The sequence below is a fragment of the Gopherus flavomarginatus genome, chromosome 5, assembly GCF_025201925.1.
Source record: "Gopherus flavomarginatus isolate rGopFla2 chromosome 5, rGopFla2.mat.asm, whole genome shotgun sequence".
NCBI lineage: Eukaryota > Metazoa > Chordata > Testudines > Testudinidae > Gopherus > Gopherus flavomarginatus.
The window spans coordinates 117,117,416-117,142,721 of NC_066621.1; the positions used below are offsets into that span (position 1 = coordinate 117,117,416).

At 48.9% G+C, this 25,306-nt stretch overlaps 1 protein-coding gene across 1 annotated transcript; it reads left to right on the forward strand.

Moving 5' to 3' along the window:
• Nucleotides 1–433: 433 nt before the first annotated feature.
• Nucleotides 434–25,074, forward strand: DLST (dihydrolipoamide S-succinyltransferase). The gene is made up of 15 exons (XM_050955739.1): nt 434–569; nt 8,125–8,158; nt 9,637–9,685; nt 10,859–10,914; nt 11,338–11,412; nt 11,839–11,894; nt 12,624–12,735; nt 13,400–13,555; nt 13,877–13,962; nt 14,794–14,891; nt 16,895–17,025; nt 17,680–17,753; nt 18,471–18,554; nt 22,714–22,881; nt 23,526–25,074. The coding sequence occupies exons 1-15, from the start codon at nt 501–503 to the stop codon at nt 23,658–23,660; spliced, it is 1,383 nt and encodes a 460-aa protein (XP_050811696.1). The 5' UTR covers nt 434–500; the 3' UTR covers nt 23,661–25,074.
• The last annotated feature ends 232 nt before the right edge of the window (nt 25,075–25,306 follow it).

Sequence of the window (25,306 nt, forward strand, 5' to 3'; positions counted from 1 at the left end):
AACTCGGCTGGATAGGGATAACTGGGAAGGGTCGGGCACATTATCCATTCAGTATCCCACACACAGCCTGCAAGTGTCACTCCGTTTCCTGTGTTCTTCGGAGCAGGGACCCTGTGCAGCACCCAGTACCAGGGATCCTGGCCTGAGCACGGCTCTGCCCATCACTGCCATGCAACCAATAACAGGGTGGTCCAGCACCACCTCATGGGACCCCTCAGGGTCGGTCAGTCCCCACACCCCGCATGTCCCCTCGGGGTGGTTCACGCCTCCCACCATCCCCTTCTGCTCCCACCAGCTTAGCCCCTCTGGTTCAGTCCTGCTCCCCACTCAGGGTAATTCAGTGTCTCCCCCCTCTGTCTCCGTGGTTGGTACGATCCCCCAGTGCGCCCCCCCCCAACTGCACCCGCGGTTGGTCCGCCCCGGCCCGCTTCCGGCCTGCGCCGGGCCTGGTTCCGGTGTCCGCCCTCCGGCTCATCCTGCCCGTTGCCGCTGTCGCCGCGATGCTGCTATTGTCCCGGTCCCGCGGTCTGAGCGGGGCGCTCGGGCGCTCGCTCTGCGCCCTGCGGCAGGTACCGCCCGGGGGGGCGCCCAGAGGGGAAGGGAGGGGCGGGCGGTAGCAGCGCCAAGGGCACCCGGACGCGGTGTCACGCCCCCGCGCTGGGCCGCCCCCTGGAGAAAGCCCTGTGCCCGCTCCCCCGCCGGCACCCCGCCCCCCATCGGCCGCTCCCCGTGGGACCCCCACGAGCTTGCTGCCGTGCGCCCCGCCAGCCTCAGGGGAACGTGACCCACAAACCCTCCCCTGCTGGGGCTCCTGCCGGGGTCACTGCGGACAAGCAGCTGGCGGGGGAACAGATCCCTCGTGGGGTCTGTCGGTGGAGCGACCTGGCGTGGGGAGTGGTAGCTGGGGGAAGCCCCAACCCCAGGGCTCGCCAGTCTAAAGCAGACGTCCTGAATGGCCAGGGGCATCTGAGTGCAGACCCATCAGGGTGGGGCTGGTCCTGAGCATGGCCACAGGCTGCACCGTTTGGGCTAGCAGAGCCACGTCAACCCCAACCTGACAGGGAGCTGAGAGGGCAAATGCAGGGCAGGCTGACACCATCGCCGTGGCTCTTATCGGGGGCAGGTGACCGTTCCGAGCTGTGAGTGCTGGAGGAGCCCTCCTGAGGTGGAGTTACAGGAACAGGCTCTTGTTCTCAGGGGAGTGTCGCTGTCAGGTCATCCTCCATTACATAAATAGAAAGGCACAGCCCATGAAACTAAACATTTTTGTAGCTGATACTAGGATTTTTTTTTTTATACCCACTCATATCTTGCTCTCCTAATACATATTCCCTTTGGTACACAGGTACCTCCCCTCCCTGTATCAGCTCTCTGTCCAGTTTCTGTGTCTTGTCTTGGTATTGTTACTCTAGAGATGCCAGTAATTTCTGCAGCACCTTAGGTGTTCATAAAACTTTACCAGCACACAAGGACTGATTTCTGCTCCAAAAGCAGTGTCATGGGAAGATTTGTTAAGGTAGGAGAAGTTGGCAAAATATAAGTGGAAGTGTGGCAGAAGACAAGGAGTGGCAGTTGGATACCACAGTAATGGGTGAGTAGCTAGGGTAGAGAGATGATAGCAAGGACAAGGAGTAGCCAGGAAGTCAGTACATGGGGGATGTGTTTGTGGTGGGATGTTATCAGAGCATTGGGCAAGGAACATAATTTTATAATTATTCCCTGTAAAGGGAAATCATGTTTTACTAATCTATTAGAGTTCTTTGGAGGGGTCAACAAACATATGGACAAGGGGGATCCAGTGGACATAGTGTACTTAGATTTCTAGAAAGCCTTTGACAAGGTCCCTCACCAAAAGCTCTTACGTAAATTAAGTTGTCATGGGATAAGAGGGAAGATCCTTTCATGGATTGAGAACTGGTTAAAATGCGAGGAACAAAGGGTAGGAATAAATGGTAGATTTTCAAAATGGAGAGGGGTAACTAGTGTGTTCCCCAAGGGTCAGTCCTGGGATCAGTCCTATTCAGCTTATTTATAAATGATCTGGAGAAAGGGGTAAACAGTGAGGTGGCAAAGCTTGTAGACGATACTAAACTGCTCAAGATAGTTAAAACCAAAGCAGTTGTGAAGAACTTCAAAAAGATCTCACAAAACTAAGTGATTGGGCAACAAAATGGCAAATGAAATTTAATGTGGATAAATGTAAAGTAATGCACATGGGGGGAAAAATAACCCCAACTATACATACAATATGATGGGGGCTAATTTAGCTACAACTAATCAGGAAAGACATCTTGGAGTCATTGTGGATAGTTCTCTGGAGACGTCCACACAGCGTGCAGCAACAGTCAAAAAAGCAAACAGAATGTTAGGAATCATTAAAAAAGAGAGAATAAGATGGAGAATATCTTATTGCCCTTATATAAATCCATAGTATGCACACATCTTGAATACTGTGTACAGATGTGGTCTCCTCATCTCAAAAAAGATATACGGCATTAGAAAACGTTCAGAAAAGGGCAACTAAAATGATTAGGGTTTTGGAATGGGTCCCATATAAGGAGAGATTAAAGAGGCTAGGACTTTTCAGCTTGGAAAAGAGGAGACTAAGGGAGGGTATGATAAAGGTATATTAAATCATGAGTGGTGTGGAGAAAGTGAATAAGAAAAAGTTATTTACTTGTTCCCATAATATAAGAACTAGGGATCTCCAAATGAAATTAATGGGCAGCAGGTTTAAAACAAAAGGAAGTTCTTTGCACAGTGCATAGTCAACTTGTGGAACTCCTTGCCTGAGGAGGTTGTGAAGGCTGTAACAGGGTTTAAAAGAGAACTAGATTAATTCATGGAGGTTAAGTCCATTAATGGCTATTAACCAGGATGGGTAAAGAATGGCGTCCCTAGCCTCTGTTTGTCAGAGGGTGGAGATGGATGGCAGGAGAGAGATCACTTGATCATTACCTGTTAGGTTCATTCCCTCTGGGGCACTTGGCATTAGCCACTGTCGGTAGACAGGATACTGGGCTGGATGGACCTTTGGTCTGACCCAATATGGCCATTCTTATGCTCAGTGTGTTAAAAATAGTGGAGAGGGAAGAAAGCCAGGGAGATCAGGGAGGTGATGGTCATCCAGGCAGGAGAGAATAGGGACATAGACAAAGAGTTTTGACATTGGGAGTAAGGAGGAAGAAGCAGATTTTGAAAATGCGGAGGGAGATGCACCAGGATTTGATGGACGGCTAGTGGGAGGAGAGGAAGACAGAAGTCAGGGAAGATAATGGAGCAGGTAATTAAAGAAATCATCTGCAAACACTTGGAAGGTGGTAAGGTGATAGGGAATAGCCAGCATGGATTTGTAAAGAACAAATCGTGTCAAACTAATCTGATAGCGTTCTGTGATAGGATAACGAGCCTTGTGGATAAGGGAGAAGCAGTGGATGTGATATACCTAGACTTTAGTAAGGCGTTTGATACGGTCTCGCATGATATTCTTATCGATAAACTAGGAAAGTACAATTTAGATGGGGCTACTATAAGGTGGGTGCATAACTGGCTGGATAACCGTACTCAGAGAGCAGTTATTAATGGCTCCCAATCCTGCTGGAAAGGTATAACAAGTGGGGTTCCGCAGGGGTCTGTTTTGGGACCGGCTCTGTTCAATATCTTCCCCAACGATTTAGATGTTGGCATAGAAAGTACGCTTATTAAGTTTGCGGACGATACCAAACTGGGAGGGATTGCAACTGCTTTGGAGGACAGGGTCAAAATTCAAAATGATCTGGACAAATTGGAGAAATGGTCTGAGGTAAACAGGATGAAGTTCAATAAAGATAAATGCAAAGCGCTCCACTTAGGAAGGAACAATCAGTTTCACACATACAGAATGGGAAGAGACTGTCTAGGAAGGAGTATGGCAGAAAGAGATCTAGGGGTCATAGTGGACCACAAGCTTAATATGAGTCAACAGTGTGATACTGTTGCAAAAAAAGCAAACGTGATTCTGGGATGCATTAACAGGTGTGTTGTAAACAAGACACGAGAAGTCATTCTTCCGCTTTACTCTGCGCTGGTCAGGCCTCAGCTGGAGTATTGTGTCCAGTTCTGGGCACCACATTTCAAGAAAGATGTGGAGAAATTGGAGAGGGTCCAGAGAAGAGCAACAAGAATGATTAAAGGTCCTGAGAACATGACCTATGAAGGAAGGCTGAAGGAATTGGGTTTGTTTAGTTTGGAAAAGAGAAGACTGAGAGGGGACATGATAGCAGTTTTCAGGTATCTAAAAGGGTGTCATCAGGAGGAGGGAGAAAACTTGTTCACCTTAGCCTCCAATGATAGAACAAGAAGCAATGGGCTTAAACTGCAGCAAGGGAGATTTAGGTTGGACATTAGGAAAAAGTTTCTAACTGTCAGGGTAGTTAAACACTGGAATAGATTGCCTAGGGAAGTTGTGGAATCTCCATCTCTGGAGATATTTAAGAGTAGGTTAGATAAATGTCTATTAGGGATGGTCTAGACAATATTTGGTCCTGCCATGAGGGCAGGGGACTGGACTCGATGACCTCTCGAGGTCCCTTCCAGTCCTAGAGTCTATGAATCTATAAGTCTCAGGGCTGTGGGCTTGAGTGACTGGAGGATAGGGGAGTGGTCAGCAGGAACAGAGGAGTGGGGAAGGAAGAGAGATTTGGGTTTTGACATGAGCAAGATAGGATGTGCAGAAAGAGAACTTGAAGAGACTATCAACGCTATGGGTTTGGAGAAAAGAGAGATGAGTTGCCAGCATAGGAATCATGGGAACATACAAGTGGCGAGAAAGAGGAAGAAGAGCAGGGCATTGACCACTGCCACTTGGGCACAACAGTGAGGAGAACCACCACTTATGGAGTGGTTGAGCAAGTAGGGCCCCAGAAGCCCTTTCTTAAAACCCTCTGAGGAGAGGGTCTTAAGAAAGATGGCGTAGTCTACAGCACTAAAGGCAGCAGAATTCAAGGTGAATGAGACCTTTGGATTCATCCAGAAAAAGGCCATAAATAAGTTAGTGGAGAGTTTGGCAGTTGCATGAGCGGGGAGTTAGAGAACAGGTCACGCTGCCAGTTTAGTAACAATATCTTCCATCTGCTCAGCATTACCATCTGCATCTCATCTTGGCGTCTGTCTTTTTCTCTACCTAACTAATGCTATGTGTAATTACTGACTATTGAAACCAGTAAGTAAAGCGGAAGATCTGGATGCATCTCTTGTTTGCAGCAATGGATCGTGCTGGCCCTAGTGCAGCAACCATCTCTGCTGTAAGCGGCTTTTCCACCAGTTCCTATGTGTGAGCTGCAGCCTTTTCCACAGGGCTGATTGCTGCTTCACTGGTCCCTTTCTTCTATGATCTCCCTGTCGTGCCACTTCCAAAGCTGTCAAGCGCTTAGATTCAGTTTAATGCAAGTTCCACTTGAGGCCATGAAACTGGCTTTGCCTGGCGTGGTTCTGTTCTCTCAGTGCTCTTATCTAAACTGGCTCTTGTTTGCAGGGTAGGGATAAGGAGACTGTAGAGGGAATTTGCAGATGCACAGAATGCCCACAGCCATCTTGGGGTTTATGTATTCCATAGAGTGGGGATTCAAATGTGCTTTGATGGATGGTAGTTCCATAAAGGGTAAAATGCAGGAGGTGGGCCTCTGGTGTCAGATTGATTCCATCATGTTGAACGGTCCAAGGAAGTTATGTGGAATTAGGGAAAGATTAAATAAATTGGTAGCTTGATCTAGGGAGGTATTAGTCAAATTTTTGTTAGTGGTTCACTCTTCCGTGTTAAGTCTGGCTCTCAAGAGATCCATTGTGCTAAGGTCAGCTTGCTAGAGCTAAAGCTCTTGCTTCCTGTTCAGGCCCCTACTTTCCTGTAAAGGGTGTGCCAGCATTAGTTGTTCGATCGGACATTAATGCCAAGTGTCCCTGAGAGTAGATGCGGTCCCAGCAGATTTATTCTGGAATTGGGATGTTGCCTGTTAATGACTCCCCTGCCAAACACCCTCTATAGGCTGAATGTTCTGGAACACCACCCCTGAGGGGTAGAAGCAAGAAAGCCCTAAGGAACACAGTGCAGTGTATATAGACCCTCAACATCTTGAATCAGAATGTCTTCCCACCTGGCTCCTCTGTCTTTACCCAATGCGTGGTCAACCTGTAGCACTTGTTGCCAGAGGATGTTGTGAAGGCCAAAACTATAATGGGGATGAAAAAAGAATTCGATAAGTTCATGAAGGATAGGCCCATCAGTGGCTATTAGCCAGGATGATTAGGGATGCAGCCCCATGCTCTGGTGTCCCTAGCCTCTGACTTCCACAAGCTGGGACTGAATGATTGGATGGATCATTTGAGGATTGCCTGTTCTATTCATTCCCTCTGAAGCATCTGGCATTGGCCACTGTCAGAAAACAGGATACTGGGCTAGATGGACCATTGGTCTGACCCAGAATGGCTGTTCCTATGTTCTCCCCTTCACTATAAGGCCCTCTGCCTCTTCTCTTACAGAAGACTTCTGTTCTTTAGGGTAAGGTGGTCCAGCTACATTAAAGCATTTTAGAATTTCCGTGGGTATAACAGCAGCTCTTAGAACACACACAGACTCAGCTCCCATGAAAAGTACCATCTGTGGATTTTGTTTTCCACAACCACCCATTGTAGCATGAGCTTCCCAATGTCTAAGCTTATAGTGAGCTGGATCCTAGCCGTGCAGGGTCTCTGCAGGCACGCATAGGAGTCTGGTGCTCCTACAGAATCTGGGACAACACAACCTGTTCCTCTACAAAAATGCTGTTGGGGATGTTAGGATTATCCCTGCCACGAAGTACCCCAGGAGAGGCATCAGTGGACAGAAGGGAGCTCACTTTGCTCAGTATATTAAATACTTATATAAATGTTTAGGGAGCCGTGTAACATGAGGCTGTAAATCCATAAGGGAGTACTCGTGACTAAACTGTGAAAGCCGCAGAGCCCCAGTCACCAAAACTTCAGACTGAGTTTCCTTGTATTGCATTCTGTCAGTTTTTCGCCTTATAAAATGTTCCATTTATATTCCATCTTCTACAAAGTGTCAATTCCTGTGGACTCTGATGCATCTGTAACATCTCATCAATCCTGGCAGTTTGTGTTATCAGATCTGTAAGAATTTTCAGAAATACGTCTATGTGAGACATAACACCCAAGAGTCAGTGCCCAGTTATAGCTGATATCATGTGTCTTGCTGAGGTTGAAGGCAGATTTCATCTGCAAACTCTCCTCTCCTTCAGGAGTTGAGATTTAACTGAAATAGGATTCTTTCATTTCCTGCCTTGACTAATGAGAACTGATGCTTTGTCGTGTCCCACCCCAGAACTGGCTCCATTTCAGTGGTGGTTGAAGTGATCCTTGTGTATAGTTTGTAGGAGTTCAGGGGTGCTCCAGGTTGGAAGGTGCTATCTGAATATGAGTTACAAGATCCCTGCCCTGCTAAGTATTGTATGACTGCACCTTGAAATTTGTTTTTGTTCTTAAAATAAGGTTAACCTGAGTTAGGAACATTTTTGATGAGTTCCTGGGGATAAATGGAAGGTTACAAAGTGGGAGATCCTGGCACCAGTGAAATCATTGGGAGTTTTGCCTTTAACTTCAGTGGGGCCAGGATTTCAGCCAAAGGTCCCTTAACTAAAAATTTTTAAAAAGGACACCAGTTGAAGCTGTTGAGACTGTGGGAGCCAACAGTTTGGAGCTTCAGTTCTAACTTCGCTACAAGTTGTCTTAATGTGCAATGGCAAATCTGAGGTGCCTGGGGCTTTCCAGAACCTGTTCCTTATTCTCTGCCTGTGGGCATCCCTTTTCAAGGACACAACAGCAGGAGATGCAGGTAGAAGCCAAGGAATGTGAGTTTAATGTCTTGCTTCCCAGACCCTTTTCTATGGAAAAAGATGTCAGAGTATTTGAAAGATTCTCATAGACTAGAGTGTGCAGCAGTGCAGTAACATGCTCACATAGCGGGACACGTGAACTGTCTCCTACCTATTGGTTCAGGTTATAGCATGGAATCCTGGGGAAAACATAGTAACCTCAGGAGCTGCTTCTTCCTGTTGTTTGCAAGTCTGATAGTGTTCCTCTTCTCTCTGACAGGGAAACTGTAATCTGGGGAGACGCTCTCTGTCTGGTGAGTCTTACACTTGGGATTAACAACTTGTATTTTATTTCATTTCATAACTGCATAGACAAAGGGAAGAGAAACTAACCAGAGTTGCTGATAGAAATTAACTGGAGCTATCAGAGTCAAATATATCCTCAAAAATCATCATAAAGCCAAACAGCTGGTTACAGATTAAATCAGAAGTAAAACAAGTTATGTGTATAAATGATAATCGGTCCATTCAACTAAGTTGAAGATTCCCAGAGGCAACAGAGAGATTGCGTGTGACTCCTAAATAAGCTCATTGGAGATAATGGTGCTTTAACAATACAGTTTTTTCAGAATCTAGTGTGAATGAGTCCCTCAGAGCTCTTCCTGAAGGACTGAACTGGATCCCAAAGTGCTGTTGCTCTGGACTGCACAATCCATGTCCACCCTTCCATTTTTCCGGTTCTGCTTTGACCAACAGTTAAATCTGCTCAGTGTCTACAGTCATAAACCCCAGACTTTTGATCTTTAAAGGGAATATGTATTTTAGCAGGGAATAGAATGTCAGAGTTGCAACTTACCTCCTCAGAATCATTTTCCAGTGAAATGATCTCTTTCTTCTGCACTTGCATAGCTCTGAGGAAATCAGTATGTTCTCAGATTGCTATGCCAAGCCTCCTTAATCTGAGATCAGGCCAGAATCTTAATTACCCGGTATCTCAGGAGAGGCAAAGGTCAGGATTAGAAGTATATGATAAAGGTTGCTTAGTCTCCAACCTGAAACCAGAGAGCATATGAAAATGGTGGAGCCTACAAGGCTGAAGAAATGTTGAGAAATTATTCAGGAGGGAACAACCTTCCTCTCCATTACTTTTTCAGAAAGCAATTTTCTTTATGGGAGATTCTCCCTTTCTGTGTTTCGCACAGGGCCACAGGCTTTCCTGTGGGTGCCTCTTGGGGATCAAGGGGCTCTTGTCCTATCCTTATTTGGAGCCCCCTGTTTCTAATACCAACATGTATGAAGTTTTAGCAGTGCTCAGGGAAGGTCCTTGTCAGGGGGTATTTGGTTTGGTTTCTCTCTCTAGTTGGCCATTTCCTAAATTCTGTGGCTCTGGGACATCTGCTGGTTTATATCCTGCCCTTTAAAAATGATCCAGCAGAGCTTAGATCCCAGAGCAGGAGTGTTTTTTCTTTTGTTAGAAATCTAAATGAAAACAAAGCTGCTGTTATTCTCTGACAGGCTCTGAGTGGGGCAGCTGATGTAGAGGGGCCTCTGTACAGCCTCCAGCTGCACCCTGTCCCAGCTGTAGCCCCACATTCAATCAGGATGGGCAGCAGTGGCATGGGGCCTTCTTTAGGCTCTGTTAACATCTGAACAGATTCCACTGAGCATGCTTGGAAGGGTCTCTCTGAGTTGTTTCTAACCTTATAAACCCTCCCCTTTGTGGTGGGTGTATGGCTGGGTAGCTGCCTGTAGGATAATGAGGTTTTCAGTTGAAGTGGTTTCTACCTTGCAGGTGTATCTCGGAGCCAGGGGCTGGCTTACACCAACAGCAGCAAGCTTGTGTAAGTATCCATGGAAAAGCTAAGGCCTGCTGCAGCATGTCAAGGGGAGGGCCTGCTCTAGCCCTGATATCTGGTGGTGCATCTGCTCTAATTGTCATCAGCCCCTCTGCCCATCGTAGGGGCTCAGAGCTAGTCTCAGGAAATTCGTGCACTCTGGCTTTTATGGGCCAGGAATTGAGAATGTTACCCAAATATGTGCTGGTTGGATCTAAATATTGGGACGTGGAAGGGACAAGAATGAAGAGGTCAATGGTGAGGGGGAGAGGATGATTCATGTATCCACCTGTTCATGTTCTCACTAATACTGTGCCTATCACTGTGATATTTAGTGGTGGCCTCCCAGCAGGGACCTACTGGAAGCACAGCGAGACAGATTCTCCTTGAGGAGAAGTGGGATGGTTCTGGAGCAAGTGATGCGAGGGCAAGGCCTGCACTGCTGGGATGGTCATGGTACTTCTCCCAGACACGGCATGCCTCCCTCCCCTGGGAGCCCACAGCATTACCCACTAGGCAATGTGTGCTGAATTTGTGTGGCCTGCTATACAAGAATCTCTGGTAGTGCTAGAACATGTTCACGCTTGCTTCCCAAGTGTATTAGCTCTTGCTGAGAATGATACTTCTGCAGCATCTCTTTAGAGCACTTGGGATGCCTGGCTCCCTTGGAAGGGGGATGTCAGCAGTGTCTAACTGGCTTTCTGTGATAGTGTCAGTCTTGAAGCACCTCTTGTAGTGCTGATGCTCCTAAATTAGAGACAAACAAATCACTATTGCACTAGCCAAGGGTATGGGATTGGACTTTGGGTCAGCTCTTTGGCAGGTTCTGAAGCCCCAAGACTTCTGTCTGCTGATTTTTTTAACACAGCCATTACTGGGGTACATGCTTGGAATCAAATTCTGTACATGCCTGTTGTGCCTGGACTCCTTGGCTCCCCAAAGGTAGCAGGCTGCTGAGTTTCCTTTGGGTGCCTAGTAGGGTTACTACAGCATAAACCAATATGTAAATGTCCCTTGGAGCAACTGTGTATGCATCATCAGGGCAGCTGAGTGGCCTTCGGATCAATTGGAGCAAGCCAGTGTAAACGCTGCACCTCACTCAGCTGTCCTTGGGAGGCCTGGGCTGACCACACCATAGGCTTTTTCATTCTGTGTTCATCTCTCTCTCTGTTTTTCCAGGGTAAACACCTCCAGTGTCTTCTCTGTCCGTTACTTCAGAATCACAGCAGTGTGCAGTAAGTAGCTAAGAAACAGGAACCAGTGGGGCTAATTGGTCTGCTCCCCTCTGACTGGAGTGCACGTGGCCCTGAGCCACGACTGAGTCCACCTTTCCACTCTTGTTCTATGCCTGCTTCACTCTAGCCTCCATTGGTGAGTGGTGAGGGTTGGGTTTGTGCTTTTGGCCCTATTGTAGTTTGTGGCTTTCTTGTGTTGGGTGTTTCCGGTACTTTGTGACTTCCTGTCCATGGGAGAAGCTCTTTTCTTGTGATTTGCTGTCAAAAAGTTTGGTGTTGCCCATCTTCCTCACTTCATCCGAGGCCTGCCCCTTTCCAGGCAATTCCCAGTGGCCAAAATGGAGAGGTGATTGAATGTGTGCACTGAACTCTGAATATGTGTACCAGGCTCTCTCTCTCTCTCTCTCTCCCCCCCTCCCACAGGGAATGACGTGATTACAATTAATACACCGGCATTTGCAGAATCAGTCACAGAGGGAGATGTCAGGTGGGAGAAAGGTAAGAAGTTGCCCCCTCCCCATTAGCTTTTCACTGCTGTTGCATTTTTTCCATGCTTCCATGGGGCAGCCCTGGGCACAGTTTGTAGCTGGTTGGCTGAAGTGCTGCTTCTTAACGCCTTTCAGCCTGGGAAGGATGAGGCAGCAGTGTGATAACTACACTTTCCATTGGGGCAAAGACCTCTTGGCAATATCTCTGCGTGTCTAAGGGCCATTCTGTCCAGGGTGTAGAATGATGAGACTGGAGAGAGATACCTGAACAAGGATCAGGAAGACCCTGAATGTGCAGTAGATCTCTTCTGCTTCACACAAGAGAGGTCATGCAAGGCTAGTGTGAAAATTCTGGATTACTGGGAGACTATGCTGTGGGTTGGAAGGGGAGGCCAGAGCACAGCTTTCTGCTTACAGTGGTTCTTATGTTGTTCAGCTGTTGGAGACACAGTGGCAGAGGATGAAGTGGTGTGTGAGATTGAAACAGACAAGGTAGGAGTGTTCTGTACTGGTCCCCTTCTGCTCCCTTTCCCAGGTCTGTGTTCCACAAGACTCAGGACCTGCCTGTGCCCCTGCTCCTTTCACAGTTTAAAACCTTCAGTTCTTTAGTATAAATGCTGACTGTATCTTAAATTAGTGAAATCTTTGCTAGTTTCTCTTCTTTCCGTGTGGGGGGCTGCCGTTTTACTGATACATCCCATCAGGGACTCCAGTCTGCATAGCAGGACTCAGGAAATCTGCTTCTATTTAAATACAGGAGAAATCAGAGACTGTGTAGGGTAAGTTCAGATCTTAGAAAAACGGCTAGTTTAAGTGTGTCACTTTGGCTCTTAAATTACCCAGAATAATTTTTAAAATAATTTTCCTCAAACTATTTTATTTTAAAGTGCTTGCTTGCCCCTGAATCCATGGGAGCTGTGTTTCCTGTGTCATTGCCAGGCAGGCAGCTTGCTGTACCCTCTCTAATGAGGCAGGTGGATCACGCTGTTATGCTGCTGGCTTCTTTTAAAGGCTCAAAATCGCAGCAGTTTTTCTTTTTTTAAAAAAGTGAGATGGTGCCTGTGCAAAAGGGGCAATACAAAGCTCTGGTTCCCCTCATGGTATGAAATCTGGGACACAGGACATCTCCCTTCATGTCCCCTGTTAGAGGCGAGGGTCTCCTACTTGGATATCTATTCACTTTCAATGTTCAGGGGGATTTCACTCCTCTCCTTTTTGCAGACATCAGTGCAGGTTCCATCCCCAGCAGCTGGCGTGATTGAAGCCCTTCTGGTACCTGATGGAGGGAAAGTGGAAGGAGGGACCCCTCTGTTCAAACTCAGGAAAAGTGGAGGTAAGGCAGGAACATGTATTTAGTCCAGGGATAGAGTGTGAGAATGTGCAGTGACACTTTGAGATGCAAGTTGCATTGTGAAGGGGATAGGATAGTATCATGGTCATTCTCTGAAGTGGTGTCCCCTCCTGGGTTCTCCAGTGGGAGAGAGTGGAAATGGAGAAGGGCAACGGGGGTCCTGTGTTGTGTGTGCATAGGCTAGAGATTAGTAGACTCTAGGTGGAAATGAGAATAAATGGAGAGAGAATACATTTATACGGTAAGGATCAGTCTTCTGCAGACGCATAAGTAGTTACTGTCTCTCCTGTCTTTTAATACAAAACTAAGAACACTCAGTTAGGTTAAAAGAAGCAAATTTAAATAGTATGAAAACATAATTAGCTTGTGGAACTCTCTGCCCTGTGGTACAAGGAATCTCTGAGCATTACTGTACCATAAATATTTGAGGCCTCAGCTTCAGCCTAGGATCCACTTAGTTGTTCGTGAGCTGAAAGAAGCATCTTCTAGGTTTTTATAACACTGAAATGCACTCCGAGACTCCGGTAAGGTGAATGTTGATAACTAGCCAGACGCAGGCCAGTGAGGGCAGGTGAGAGGCTGGACATAGCTGTCTCACGTTCCAGACTGCAACTGCACTTACAATTATTATTCATTTGTCTTTCAGCTGCTCCCGCCAAGGCCAAACCAACAGTGGCCCCTCCTGCAACAGCCCCTGCACCTGAGCCTGTGGCTGCTGCCGTTGCTCCCCCTGCAGAGCCAATCCCCACTACAATGCCTCCAGTGCCCCCTGTGTCAACGCAGCCCATCGATACCAAACCTGGTGAGGCTGCAGCCTTGTTTAGTCCTCTTTTTGCAAACCCTGCCTTTCAGTGGGAGAGGAAATAAAGTTAAGGGCAGCAAAGCAGTCTTAAAGTTTGAGATGGAAGCTTCTCTGCTTTGCTGCCCTGTATGCACCAGGCCTGAGATCTCCAGTCAGCCTGGAGCCTGCTCTCCCCATAATCACAAGCCATGGTTCACTCCTTACATATCCTGTTGATTGAACACGGGGCTTGGAGGGACCTATAATCAAGCTGTTATTGGCAGGGGCCTGGCTAACCCTGTTTTAAGATCCCATCTTGACATATGTATTTTCTGCTCTCAGTGTCTGCGGTGAAGCCGACTGCAGCTCCAGTGGCAGCTCCTGCTGTGGAGCCAGGGGCCAGCAAAGGTGCCAGATCAGAACATAGGGTAAGGTTCAGGAGGCCAGGGCTTCTCAATGTTCCTTTATTGCTGGGTAACAGAGGCAAGGACCTTTCTCTGGAGTAAACCTTGAGGAGCCTGTCTAAACTGTCTGGGTATGGTCATGCCCAGATGCGTTGGGAGGAAAGTGTTCGCACACACATCAATTGGGGGCGGTAGTGGCTGGGTAAATGCTCTGGCCCAGGTGCTCCGTAGGGGATAGGCAGTTTTGAGGGTGAGATTAAGGAAGGGCCTTCTCTCAACTACCTTGGGGGCAAGGGCTTCTAGACAGGAAAAGGGAGTCTCAAGCTATGATGTGTCGCTACTAGGTAACAGCTGGTTTTGTGCTGCCCAAGTGTCCTCAGCAGAGCTCAGGCAATGCTGCTGCTGCCAGGGCCGTAGGTGTGAAACCTCAAGGGAATGTGGTCAAGCTGTTCACAATAATGTCTCAGGAACACTGGTCTGTGGCTTTCTCTGCAGGCTGCTCTTCTCACGCTAGCCCACCCAGCACCCAAGAACTTTCCCTTCAGCAGAGCTTCAGGGGTGTGCAGATCTGGGCCCCATTCTGCCTTTGTCATGATTCAGTTCTGTTTTTCAATCAAACCATTTCCTGAGCTGGGAAGCCTATTTAGTGAGCTTGTGGCAGCTCTCTGGGCCCACTGCGCTGCAGGTAATGGGTCCACCTCACCCTGCTCAGAGTGATCAAGTAAACAGCTCAGCCCAAGGCACAGGCTGCTAATTATCAGGAGGGAAGACTGAGGGCCCTGTGGCTTTCCTCTGCCTATCTCCCCTTTCTATTAACCCCATGGCTGCTGTTGCTCACTGTCTCTTCAATTTCAGGTGAAAATGAACAGGATGCGTCAGCGCATTGCTCAGCGCCTGAAAGAGGCTCAAAACACATGTGCCATGCTGACCACCTTCAATGAGATTGATATGAGGTGAGGACCATGCTCTCCCCTCTGCCCTAGCAAGGTGGGGCCTCTCCCTCATTGCACCCAACCAGCAGCAAGGGTCGCTGGTCACACTTTTTGGGCAGGCTGGGGCAATGTTACTTTGGGGCTCCTGTGGTCAGGTTTCTCATTGCACTCTTCTGGGCAGCTTCCTCCAGACCATCCTAATGTCCCAGGATGAGGTGTGTAGTTCACTCAAGGTCCTTGGGACTCCATGGGGTCTCTGCTTCTCAGAAGTAACGAGCAACCTGGCTTCTCTTCTGTGGAGCTCTTGGTTGAGGACTGGGTAGTGCTGAGCTGGAAAAGCTGGAGCAGCCTGTGTTCTGGCTACTGGCAATATGGAGACAGTCTCCTGCTTCCTCTTAACCCTTAAGGTAACTGCTGGGGAGACTGGAATGGTGAGTTGCTTCAGGACAGGTAAGTCCAAGTAGCTCACCTTACAGATGTGGGCATCCCCCAGCTGTGCCCTGCACAGTGAGCAGACCTGGCAGTTTTGTAGAGCAGCTTTCCAAGATGGTCAGTATCCCTTTCCTATCTCTTTCGGTTGATGGGGTTCTCTTGACTCACGCCGAGTGCTTGTGGGCCGACCACACTAATGGGTTTGGAGGGTGGGCATCTTAGATTTCAGTGCATTAAGGGAAATTGGGCCCAAATTGAATTGCCCTGTGAAATCCTACTCTGCTTCTTAAGACAAAACATGTAAATATTTGGGGCTCAGAACGATAAGGTTGGCAAAATAGTCTTGATTGGAGGGGAAGTACTGCAGCTTTATCTGCTCTCGGAGACTAATCGAGGTGTCGCTTTACGCTAGCCTCAGGCTCTTGTTGCAGCCAGTAATCTGGTTTGGATTGATTGCCCTTCTAGCTATATGCCCTGCTGCCGACTTGCAAGGGCCTACACTGAGGCCTCCTGCTCCCCACTGGGGCTCAGCGTCTGAAAGGAGGAAGCCATAATGAGCTGGTTTCTCAGCAAACCTCCTCCTCGCTTCTGCAGCCCTTGTGTCTTGGGAGGCGCTAATGACTTTGGGCAGTAATCCTAGCCCTAAACAAGGTTAGGTGCAGGAAAACAAACATTCTAATCCCATTGAGGCCCCACTCCCACCTCCTGCTAAAACTGCCTCTTCAAAGACGCATGGTCTGTGGAGGGGGCAGGGCAGGGGGTACAATTCCAAAGTAGCTGGTCTTAGCCCAGCATGGGCAGAGCTGAGGCTATGCTGCTCAGTGCAGTTTGTGTAACTGGTCTCTATTTCCAGTCAATGGAAGTGAGGGGACTAGCTATTTCCAGGATGGGCAGAGCAGGCACTGTGCTTGGTGCTCAGGCCATCTCTGTGGCATTTTGGGAAGGCCTCGCTGTGGGGATCAAAATATCACGTGCATATAGCCTGTCAGCACCAAGCAAGAGGGCCAGGTCTTGAAGCAGCAACGTGTGGCTAGGGCCCCAGAAACCAGGACTGAAGCTCCTTTTGTCGTGCTTCACTGCCGAGTCTTCTCTGTCCCTTCACCCTTGGCACTCCTTGCTGCCTGGTCTCCCATCCCAACAGTGATTGCAGGGCAGCCCCTGGAGAATGAGTGGACAGTTCACCTGTACCCAGTGCCGAAAGCACCAGACACTGGATAGTGGTTGCGACACCGGAGATTCGGCCTCTGTAACACCAGCCCTGGAGCTCTGACAGGTCTGGGGCACAGCAGATTCCTGCCAGGCCGTGCATCCTTGGAGCTGCAGCAGAGCTATGCTGCTTCATCTGGTTTTGTTGGATTTGTGGCTCTGGAGGGATTCCTAAAGCAGTTTCTCTGACAGCAATCTTGAAACAAGCTAAAAGTTGCCCAATCTGTTACTTGAGGCATAATTTTTCAGCAGCTTTGGGATATAACATTTGCTATTGCAGGTTTGTTGACACAGGAGATCTGTCAGTTATGGAAGAAGTGAGTAATCTCTTTTTCCCCTTCACCCCTCCATTCCTGGTGGTAATGGTTGTCTGTTGGTTTTTGCAGTAACATCCAGGAGATGAGAGTCCGGCACAGAGACTCCTTCCAGAAGAAGCACAACCTGAAGCTGGGCTTTATGTCAGCCTTTGTGAAAGCTGCAGCCTTTGCCTTGCAGGAGCAGCCCATCGTGAATGCGGGTGAGTCTGTGTGGAGACAAGGGGCTTCCTGAAGCATATGGCTAAGCCTACAGGGAGCTAAAGGCTCCAGAGATCCACATCCCTACGTGTGAAAGGTGGGGAAGAGGGACAGGCTGTGACTCCTCTGGGCTGTAACTAGCCTAGCTGATATCACTTCTGCAGGTAGGAGCCAGCATGCTGGGAAGGGCTGTTCACAGTGACCCCAGCAGGAGCTTTCAAGACTCTGCCAGGGTGGGTGCCGTGTATATTAAGGTGCGTCCCAACCCAGGGCTGCTCATTAGTAGAGGGCACATCCTACTATATTCCACTGGAATGGCTATTGTCTGGGGCGGGCAGGCCCTTAAGAGGTGTCTCCTGGGAGATCAGTTGTACCTATGAAGGGAGAGGAACACATGGGGGAAGTATGGACGTCCCAGGGGAGTGAGCTGATCCTAGCCAGCTCCCTGTCTCTCCAGCCATCTTTACCTCTGTGCTGATGCTTCCCCAAAGAGGAGTGGGGCTTAACCCTCCCCTGACACGACATTTAAAAGCATAGAAGTTAGAGATGAGCAAGTTGTTGTTGTTGGTCAGTGACTACTTCTGGCCCTTCATGACTGCAGAGCCCTGGCTCTTGGGCTTTCTCTGTGTAACTGTCTGTTTTCCTCTCTCTCCTAGTGATTGATGACACAACCAAAGAGATGGTGTACAGGGACTATGTGGATATCAGCGTTGCAGTGGCAACTCCCAGGGTATGCCCTGCGGGCTCTTTACCTGGCCCAGACTGCAGCCCAGGTTCTGCAGGGGTGATAAAGTTAGCTGAGCAAACTGAGCCATGGCACTCTAAGGTGGCAAAAGCTACTCATGTGAAACTCCGATGCCCAACACTGTCTGGTCCTGCAGCGAGAGAGCTGCTGGCCACTGGCCCAGCTGGCAGGGGACATGGCTACCACAGCTCTTATGGGTTATTGGGAAAGTCCTGTCTTGGCCTCACTGATATGGGCACACCAGGAAGTGAGGGAAGTGGTGTGTCCTGCCTTCATGTTTAGAGACCAACCTTCAGCCCACAGAGCAGTGCAGATAGCTGCCTGCCCTGCTGTACTGAACCGCTGTCTCTGTAAACCCTGGACAACACCCACGTGGACACTGCCACTTCAGACCTAGTTGGCCCTGAGCAGGGGTGCTGCATGTATCCAAGGAGGGAGGAGAGGAGTCGCTCCCCAGGTTGGGTGGTGGATCTGCTGTTTCTAGTTTGGGAGGCAGAATGTTGCCTGACATTTAAGTTCTGGATTTGTGAGAGGAGGGAGAGTAAATGATGTGCTCTGCTCTTCATGTTCCCATAATTCCTGTTCAGAAGGGCAGGTGGTTGAGTGTACTCCAGTGGTAACTTCCTTTGCCTGAGACCAGATTCCTCATGCACCTGTTTGCTGCTACATTTGACTCTGACTGGGCTCTTTGCTCCCTCACAGGGTCTCGTGGTCCCTGTCATCAGGAATGTAGAAACTATGAACTTCGCTGACATTGAGCGAACCATCAGCGAGCTAGGGGAGAAGGTAACAGGAGATGGGACTGTAGGGGGGTGCTGGCCATGGCTTTCTGAGAGGGGCGCAGAAGGGAAGGAACGAGCAACCAGCTCAATCCATGACAGAAGCAGCATTGATTTCTGGCAGGGACTGCTGGCCCTGCACAAGTGGGTTCACTCTGTGTGAGGGTTAACCTTTGGTCCCTCTAACTTGCTGCTTGTCTTTAGGCATCTTCTGTGCATTGTACTAGCTGCCAGCCCTACCTGTGACCTCTTCTTGTGGGACAGATCCCTCTAAGGCTTTCCCTTTTAACTGAGAATCCTAAGCAGGCTTGGGCTCCTGCTGTCCCCCTGCTCCCATTACTTCTGAAGACCAAGGCTTGTTTACCTCTTCAGAGGAACGTAATTCTATCACAGATCAAATGGTGGAGCTCAGTGAAAGTAAGGGATAAACCTTGTAAGTGCTCCTACTAGAGGAAGATGACAATAACCTGCTCCTAACTTTAGTGACTGTCAGTCCCTTGTGGTCGGTCAGTCACGCCAAGGCTCTGATTCAGCTGATGTAGCTGAGACATGGAGCTGTTCAAACCATGGGACCATATCGAAAGTTCCAGTACAGCTCAGTGCCTCCTCTGTACACTAGCATACTACCACTGACTTATGAACTTGTCATTGCCTCTCAGGGTACGTCTATACTACGGGATAATTCTGATTTTACATAAACCAGTTTTGTAAAACAGATTGTGTAAAGTCGAGTGCACGCGGCCACGCTAAGCACATTAATTCGGCGGTGTGCGTCCATGGTCCGAGGCTAGCATCGATTTCCAGAGCGTTGCACTGTGGGTAGCTATTCTGTAGCTATCCCATAGATCCCGTAGTCTCCCCCGCCCCTTAGAATTCTGGGTTGAGAGCCCAGTGGCTGATGGGGCAAAAATCATTGTCGCGGGTGGTTCTGGGTAAATGTCGTCAGTCATTCCTTCCTCCGGGAAAGCAACGGCAGACAATCATTTCGCGCCCTTTTTCCCTGGATTGCCCTGGCAGACGCCATAGCACGGCAACCATGGAGCCCGTTCAACTTTTTTTTTTTACAGTCACCGTATGTGTACTGGATGCTGCAGACAGAGGCGATGCTCCAGCGCTACACAGCAGCATTCATTTGCTTTTGCATGATAGCAGAGATGGTTACCAGTCATTCCGTACCGTCTGCTGCCAGTGTAATTTGGCAATGAGATGATGGTTATCTGTCCTTCTGTGCTGTCTGCTGCTATCATGGGTGCCCCTGGCTGAGATCGGCCGGGGGCGGAAAAGCAAAACTGGGAATGACTCCCCAAGTCAATCTCTCCTTTATAGTTTCTAAAAATGGTCAGTCCTGCCTAGAATATGAGGCAAGTGTTACTAGAGAACCAGTGTATCAGAGAGCACAGCCTCTCCATGTCAGATCCTGCAGAAATGATGAGCTACATGCCATTCACGGGGGGTGCCCCTGCAACAACCCCACCCGTTGCTTCCCTCCTCCCCCAACCTTCCTGGGCTACCGTGGCAGGGCCCCCCCCATTTGTGTCATGAAGTTATAAAGAATGCAGGAATAACAAACAGTGACTTGTTAGTGAGATAAAATGAGGGGGAGGCAGCCTCCCAGTGCTATGACAGTCCAGGCAGGACATTAAGCGGTGCGGGGGAGAGGAGCCCAGCATGCCACTGCTATGATAGTCCAGGCAGTACAGAATCTTTTCTTTACATAGGAAAGGGAGGGGGCTGATGGAGCTCAGCCTCCAGTTGCTATGATGAGGACGGTTACCAGCCGTTCTGTCCCATCTACTGGGAATGACCAGGAATCATTCCTGTTTTTACCCAGGCGCCCCTGAGGCCAGCCAGGGGTATTCAGCAGTTATCAAGCATGGGCTGATGGTGACGACGGATAGCAGTCATATTGTACCGTCTTGCCACTGGGGAGGGGAGAAGAGCGGATACTGCTCTTCACTGCTGCAGCATCGCATCTACCACCAGCATTCAGTAGACATAGGGTGACACTGAAAAAAGTCAAGGAACGATTTCTTTCCCTTTTCTTTCACGTGGTGGGGAGAGGGAGTAAATTGACGAGCTATATCCTGAACCACGCTGGACAATGTGTTTGAACCTACAGGCATTGGGAGCTCAGCCAAGAATGCAAATACTTTTCGGAGACTGCTGGGGGACTGTGGGATAGCTGGAGTCCTCAGTACCCCCTCCCTCCCTCCATGAGCGTCCGTTTGAGTCTCTGGCTTCCCGTTACGCTTGTCACGCAGCACTGTGTAGCCTGTAGATTTTTTTTTTCAAACGCTTTGGCATTTCGTCTTCTGTAACGGAGCTCTGATAGAACAGATTTGTTTCCCCATACAGCGATCAGATCCAGTATCTCCTGTATGGTCCATGCTGGAGCTCTTTTTGGATTTGGGACTGCATTGCCACTTGTGCTGATCAGAGCTCCACGCTGGGCAAACAGGAAATGAAAATCAAAATTTCGCGGGGCTTTTGCTGTTTACCTGGCCACTGCATCCGAGTTGAGATTGCTATCCAGAGCGGTCACAGTGGTGCACTGTGGGATACCGCCCGGAGCCCAATACCGTCACTAACCCTAATCCGATATGGTAATACCGATTTTAGCGCTACTCCTCTCATCGGGGAGGAGTACAGAAATCGATTTAAAGAGCCCTTTATATCAATATAAAGGGCCTCGTAGTGTGGACGGGTACAGCGTTAAATCGGTTTAACGCTGCTAAAATCGGTTTAAATGCGTAGTGTAGACCAGGCCTCAGTCTCGCCTCCTCTCCACCCGTGTGACTGTCTATCTTGGCTGAGGTGGTGTCAGCATCTCGCTAAACCCTAACATTAAAGGGACAGAGCCCATATTTTAAAGTAACCCCATCTGAACATCTGCACTAGCAAATCTGAATTGGCAAGTGAAGTTCTTTCCATCACCTATTGCTTGTGAGGAGTTTTCAGTAGAGGCCACTGTGACGATGCTGCCGGTGGGAACCAGCTGAGGTCACTCAATTAGAGTGAACTGCAAACAGAACGGGGCAGACAAACCCCAAAAGCTGCTGGATATTCCAATACTTAGATTTACCAAGCCAGCACAGAACAGCTTCTGTAGTACCTCACTGGTTACTCAGAAGTCCAAACAACGCAGTTCCCTTAAAGTACCGAGCCTCAGGCCTCCATCCAGACACACGTCAGATATGATGATTACTGAAAATCTTATCATATAAAAGAAAGGTTCTTCCAACCCCAAAGGATTGGCCACACACCCAGGTCCAATTCTAACGTAGATCCTACCCAAAATACACACTGTAGTCAATTCTTGTTAACTAAACTAAAATTTATTAAAAAAAGAAGAGAGTGAGTGTTGGTTAAAAAAAATCAATATACATACAGACTTGAATTCAATGCTTGAGGTTCAGATACATAGCAAAGATGAGCTTGTAGTTGCCAAATGTCCTTTTAGATATAGTCGATAGGTTATAGTCCAATGTCCATATTCAGGGTGACTCCAGTCAGTGATTGGGGATCTCAATCCTTATGGCTTAAGGTTTCCCCCTCTTGAAACCCAAAGCAGATCTGAGATGAAGAAGGATCATGTCCCAGGGTTCTTATACATTTCCAGCAGCCTTTTGGCCTGAGAAAACAATAAGCTTAACTCTCCTTCTCCCAAACATCCTGGCAATTAGTACAGGGTAATTTATCCATTAAACAGTTCAGATACAGGTTATCACAACCTTCAAAGAGACATATAAACAATAATACTATTTCACTCAAGTATCTTCCTAAATATTAATATTCCTTTTTTGATCTGTGAATCAAAACTATAGTAATAGACAAGACTTGTTTGCTTACATCACAAGACCTGAGCAGACATCTACCTTTCTCTCTCTAACAATGCAGGCTGCATTTCAAAGCTCTATTCATTTACATATCTTCCTAACCAATCTTTAAAGTTCAGCCATGGTTCAGGTCACTCTGTGAGGTAATTAACTCTTCTGGTCCTGTTGCCTTTCAATGAGATATATTAAACTCATAATGTCACAGCCACACCCTACGAATATAGTGAGTGAGGAGCAAGTACCTCCAGTCTCTATCTCTTTGCTCCTGTTTGGTGTTCTGGGTGCTTTCAGTCTGAGCTGCTTTCTAAAATCCTGTTCTTCTTGTTTCAGGCCCGAAAGAATGAGCTGGCCATTGAGGACATGGATGGGGGCACCTTCACAATCAGCAATGGAGGGGTCTTTGGGTCTCTCTTTGGGACGCCCATCATCAACCCTCCCCAGTCTGCCATACTGGGCATGCATGGCATCTTTGACAGGCCTGTTGCTGTTGGAGGCAAAGTAGGTGCAGCTGCACAGAAGGCTCCAAAGGGCTGTCTGTATTCAGTGTAGTTAAATGGGCAGAGATGAGGGGTTCAGCAGCAGAGGGGACCCTGGTCGTAGCTGCACCAGATGGGGTGGAGGAAGCTCTCCTAGAAGGCTTTCCTGTTGCAAAGTTACTTACTTGGAAGGACACAGTGGGACCTGTAAAGGGTTCTAATGTTGGTGATGGTGCCAGACCGTGGTGTTGGGGACCAGACAGGCCCTCACCCCTCCACGCTGGGGCAGTGGGTAGCAATGAAGAATGCAGTGGCTGGCAAAGGGATTTCCTGGATCCTCTTAATGCTGTTGAGAGAGGGTGCCTTCAGTCTCCATGCTGGACATCAGCTCCCCTCCTGAACGGCATGCCCTGGTACCTGGCACAGCCCCACCCAGAGCTTGTGCTTAGTTAGTGCATGACAAAAGGAAGGGCGGAGCTGAGCCCTGTCAGCCTGCTGTTGTCTCTTCTCTCCTGGAGAAGCATATACCCTGCTGAGCAGATGATCTTCCTGCCCTGCGTGATAGGGAAGGGGTGCAGCAACAGTTGGGTCTTTCTCAAGTGGGATGGAAGCCAGTACAGGAGAGGCATGGTTGAGCTCACATGCTCCATTGCTTCTCCTCCTCAGGTCGAGGTGCGGCCCATGATGTATGTGGCGCTGACGTACGATCACCGGCTTATTGATGGCAGAGAGGCAGTGACTTTCCTGCGCAAGATCAAGGCCGTGGTGGAGGATCCCCGCGTGATGCTGCTGGACCTCTAGAGCACAGCCTCAACCCCACACAACCCAACCAGGGCAGGGACGCAGCACCAGCAGGGGCAATATAGGGCATTCAGGAACCAGCAGGAGTTCATTCCAGTCTCCTCCCCTCCCCTGTGTCAGGAGGGGTCTTGGAGGGAACTTGGGTTAGCTCCTACCTCCTTTCCTGCTCTCTCGCTCTCGAGATGGTTCAGTTTCTCCCTTGGGCTGTTATCCCCTGGGCAAACTACCAAATGGCATGGGCTCTCCAGAACCACCTATGTAGCCTCTTTCTCGCCTTCCCCTCCTTCCCTAGGCACTTGCACGCGCCTCACCTCCAGCAAAAGCTGCCTGCTACTGTGCTAGGGTGCCCTTCTCCAGCGGCTCCTGTGCCAGTTCAAGTCTGCTTCCAGCACTGGGAGGGAGGGAAAGGCTCTTGTGTGTCTCTGCCATTTGAAAACACCCCATTCTCATCCACCCCGCAAAGCCAGCCTGGGATCCCCAGGGTGACTTTGTAGCAGTGTTTGATGGCACTCCTGCACTCCCTGTTCTGGTGATCTCAGAGGCATAGACACTGCAAGGGCTGTCTGTCTCCCTTGCTGTCTCCTGCTCCTCAAACTAGCAGCTGAGGTGCATCCATTAGAATTCATTCCCTCCTTTCCCAGACAGGAAGGCAGAAATAGCCCCTCCCACCCTCTTTTGTGTTGAGGTTTGGTTAATTTTCTCTGGCCTGGTCTACATGGTGTGAATGTCTGGCAGGGCAGGGTCAGCAACCTCCACCAGGGGAGGCAGCTCCATTCCCTGCTGAGCCTTAGGGGCCACCCCTGGGCTTAGGCCACTACCTGCTGGCAGTTAGGATAAGAAATACCACCCCTGCAGCTGCCTTTGAATTACAGCCCAATGTTGATGTGTGAAACCATCAGCTTCCTGTCTGCAATGGCTTGGCCTGCCCCCTGCTGTGAGACAGCTGGGCAAAGGGCCTCTGCATCCTAGCCCCAGGCTGCTGGTGTGGAGGGGGGCATATCCTTAGTACATAGTGTGCACATGTAGCGGTGAGCGAGGGGCAATTGGAGTCCCTGTCAGGTCTATTATTCTCACCCTCTACACAACTTTGTAATTAAAGTATTTAACGCAATGGGTTTTAAAGACATAAACCAGGGAAATGATCTAATGGTGGTGTGTATCGGGGTGGGAAAGGGGAGCAGGAGTGTGTACGTGCTGGTGCTGGGTTTTGAATGTGTCCCTTGACATGGTGCAAGAAACTAGCTGGAAGCATCATGAGAAGAGTAGTCCCCCTAGAGGGGAATCTCATGCTGCACCAGGGCATTTGCCAGCATGATGATGGAAGTTGAGGCAAGATTTTTCTCACTGCATTCTCTGCATCAGGTCCCTCTCATGGCCTTTTTTGTTCAAGGGAATAAATTCATTAACTCTGCAAGCCTGTTTTTGTCTGAGGGCTTAGATAGCTGTTGGGGAGGGGCATATAGCTTGGAGTGACGACCTCAGCTGACTCCCTCACCTGTCATGTAGGAGGGGTTTTCTGATCACTGGGTCAGGTGTGCAGCTATATTTGCCTGTCTGTAGCAGCATCAGCTCTTGTTTCTCATCATGCTATGGGTGTTAGCTTGACTGTCTTTGCAGCTGTGGCGGGTTCAGAGCTGTGCCTGTTG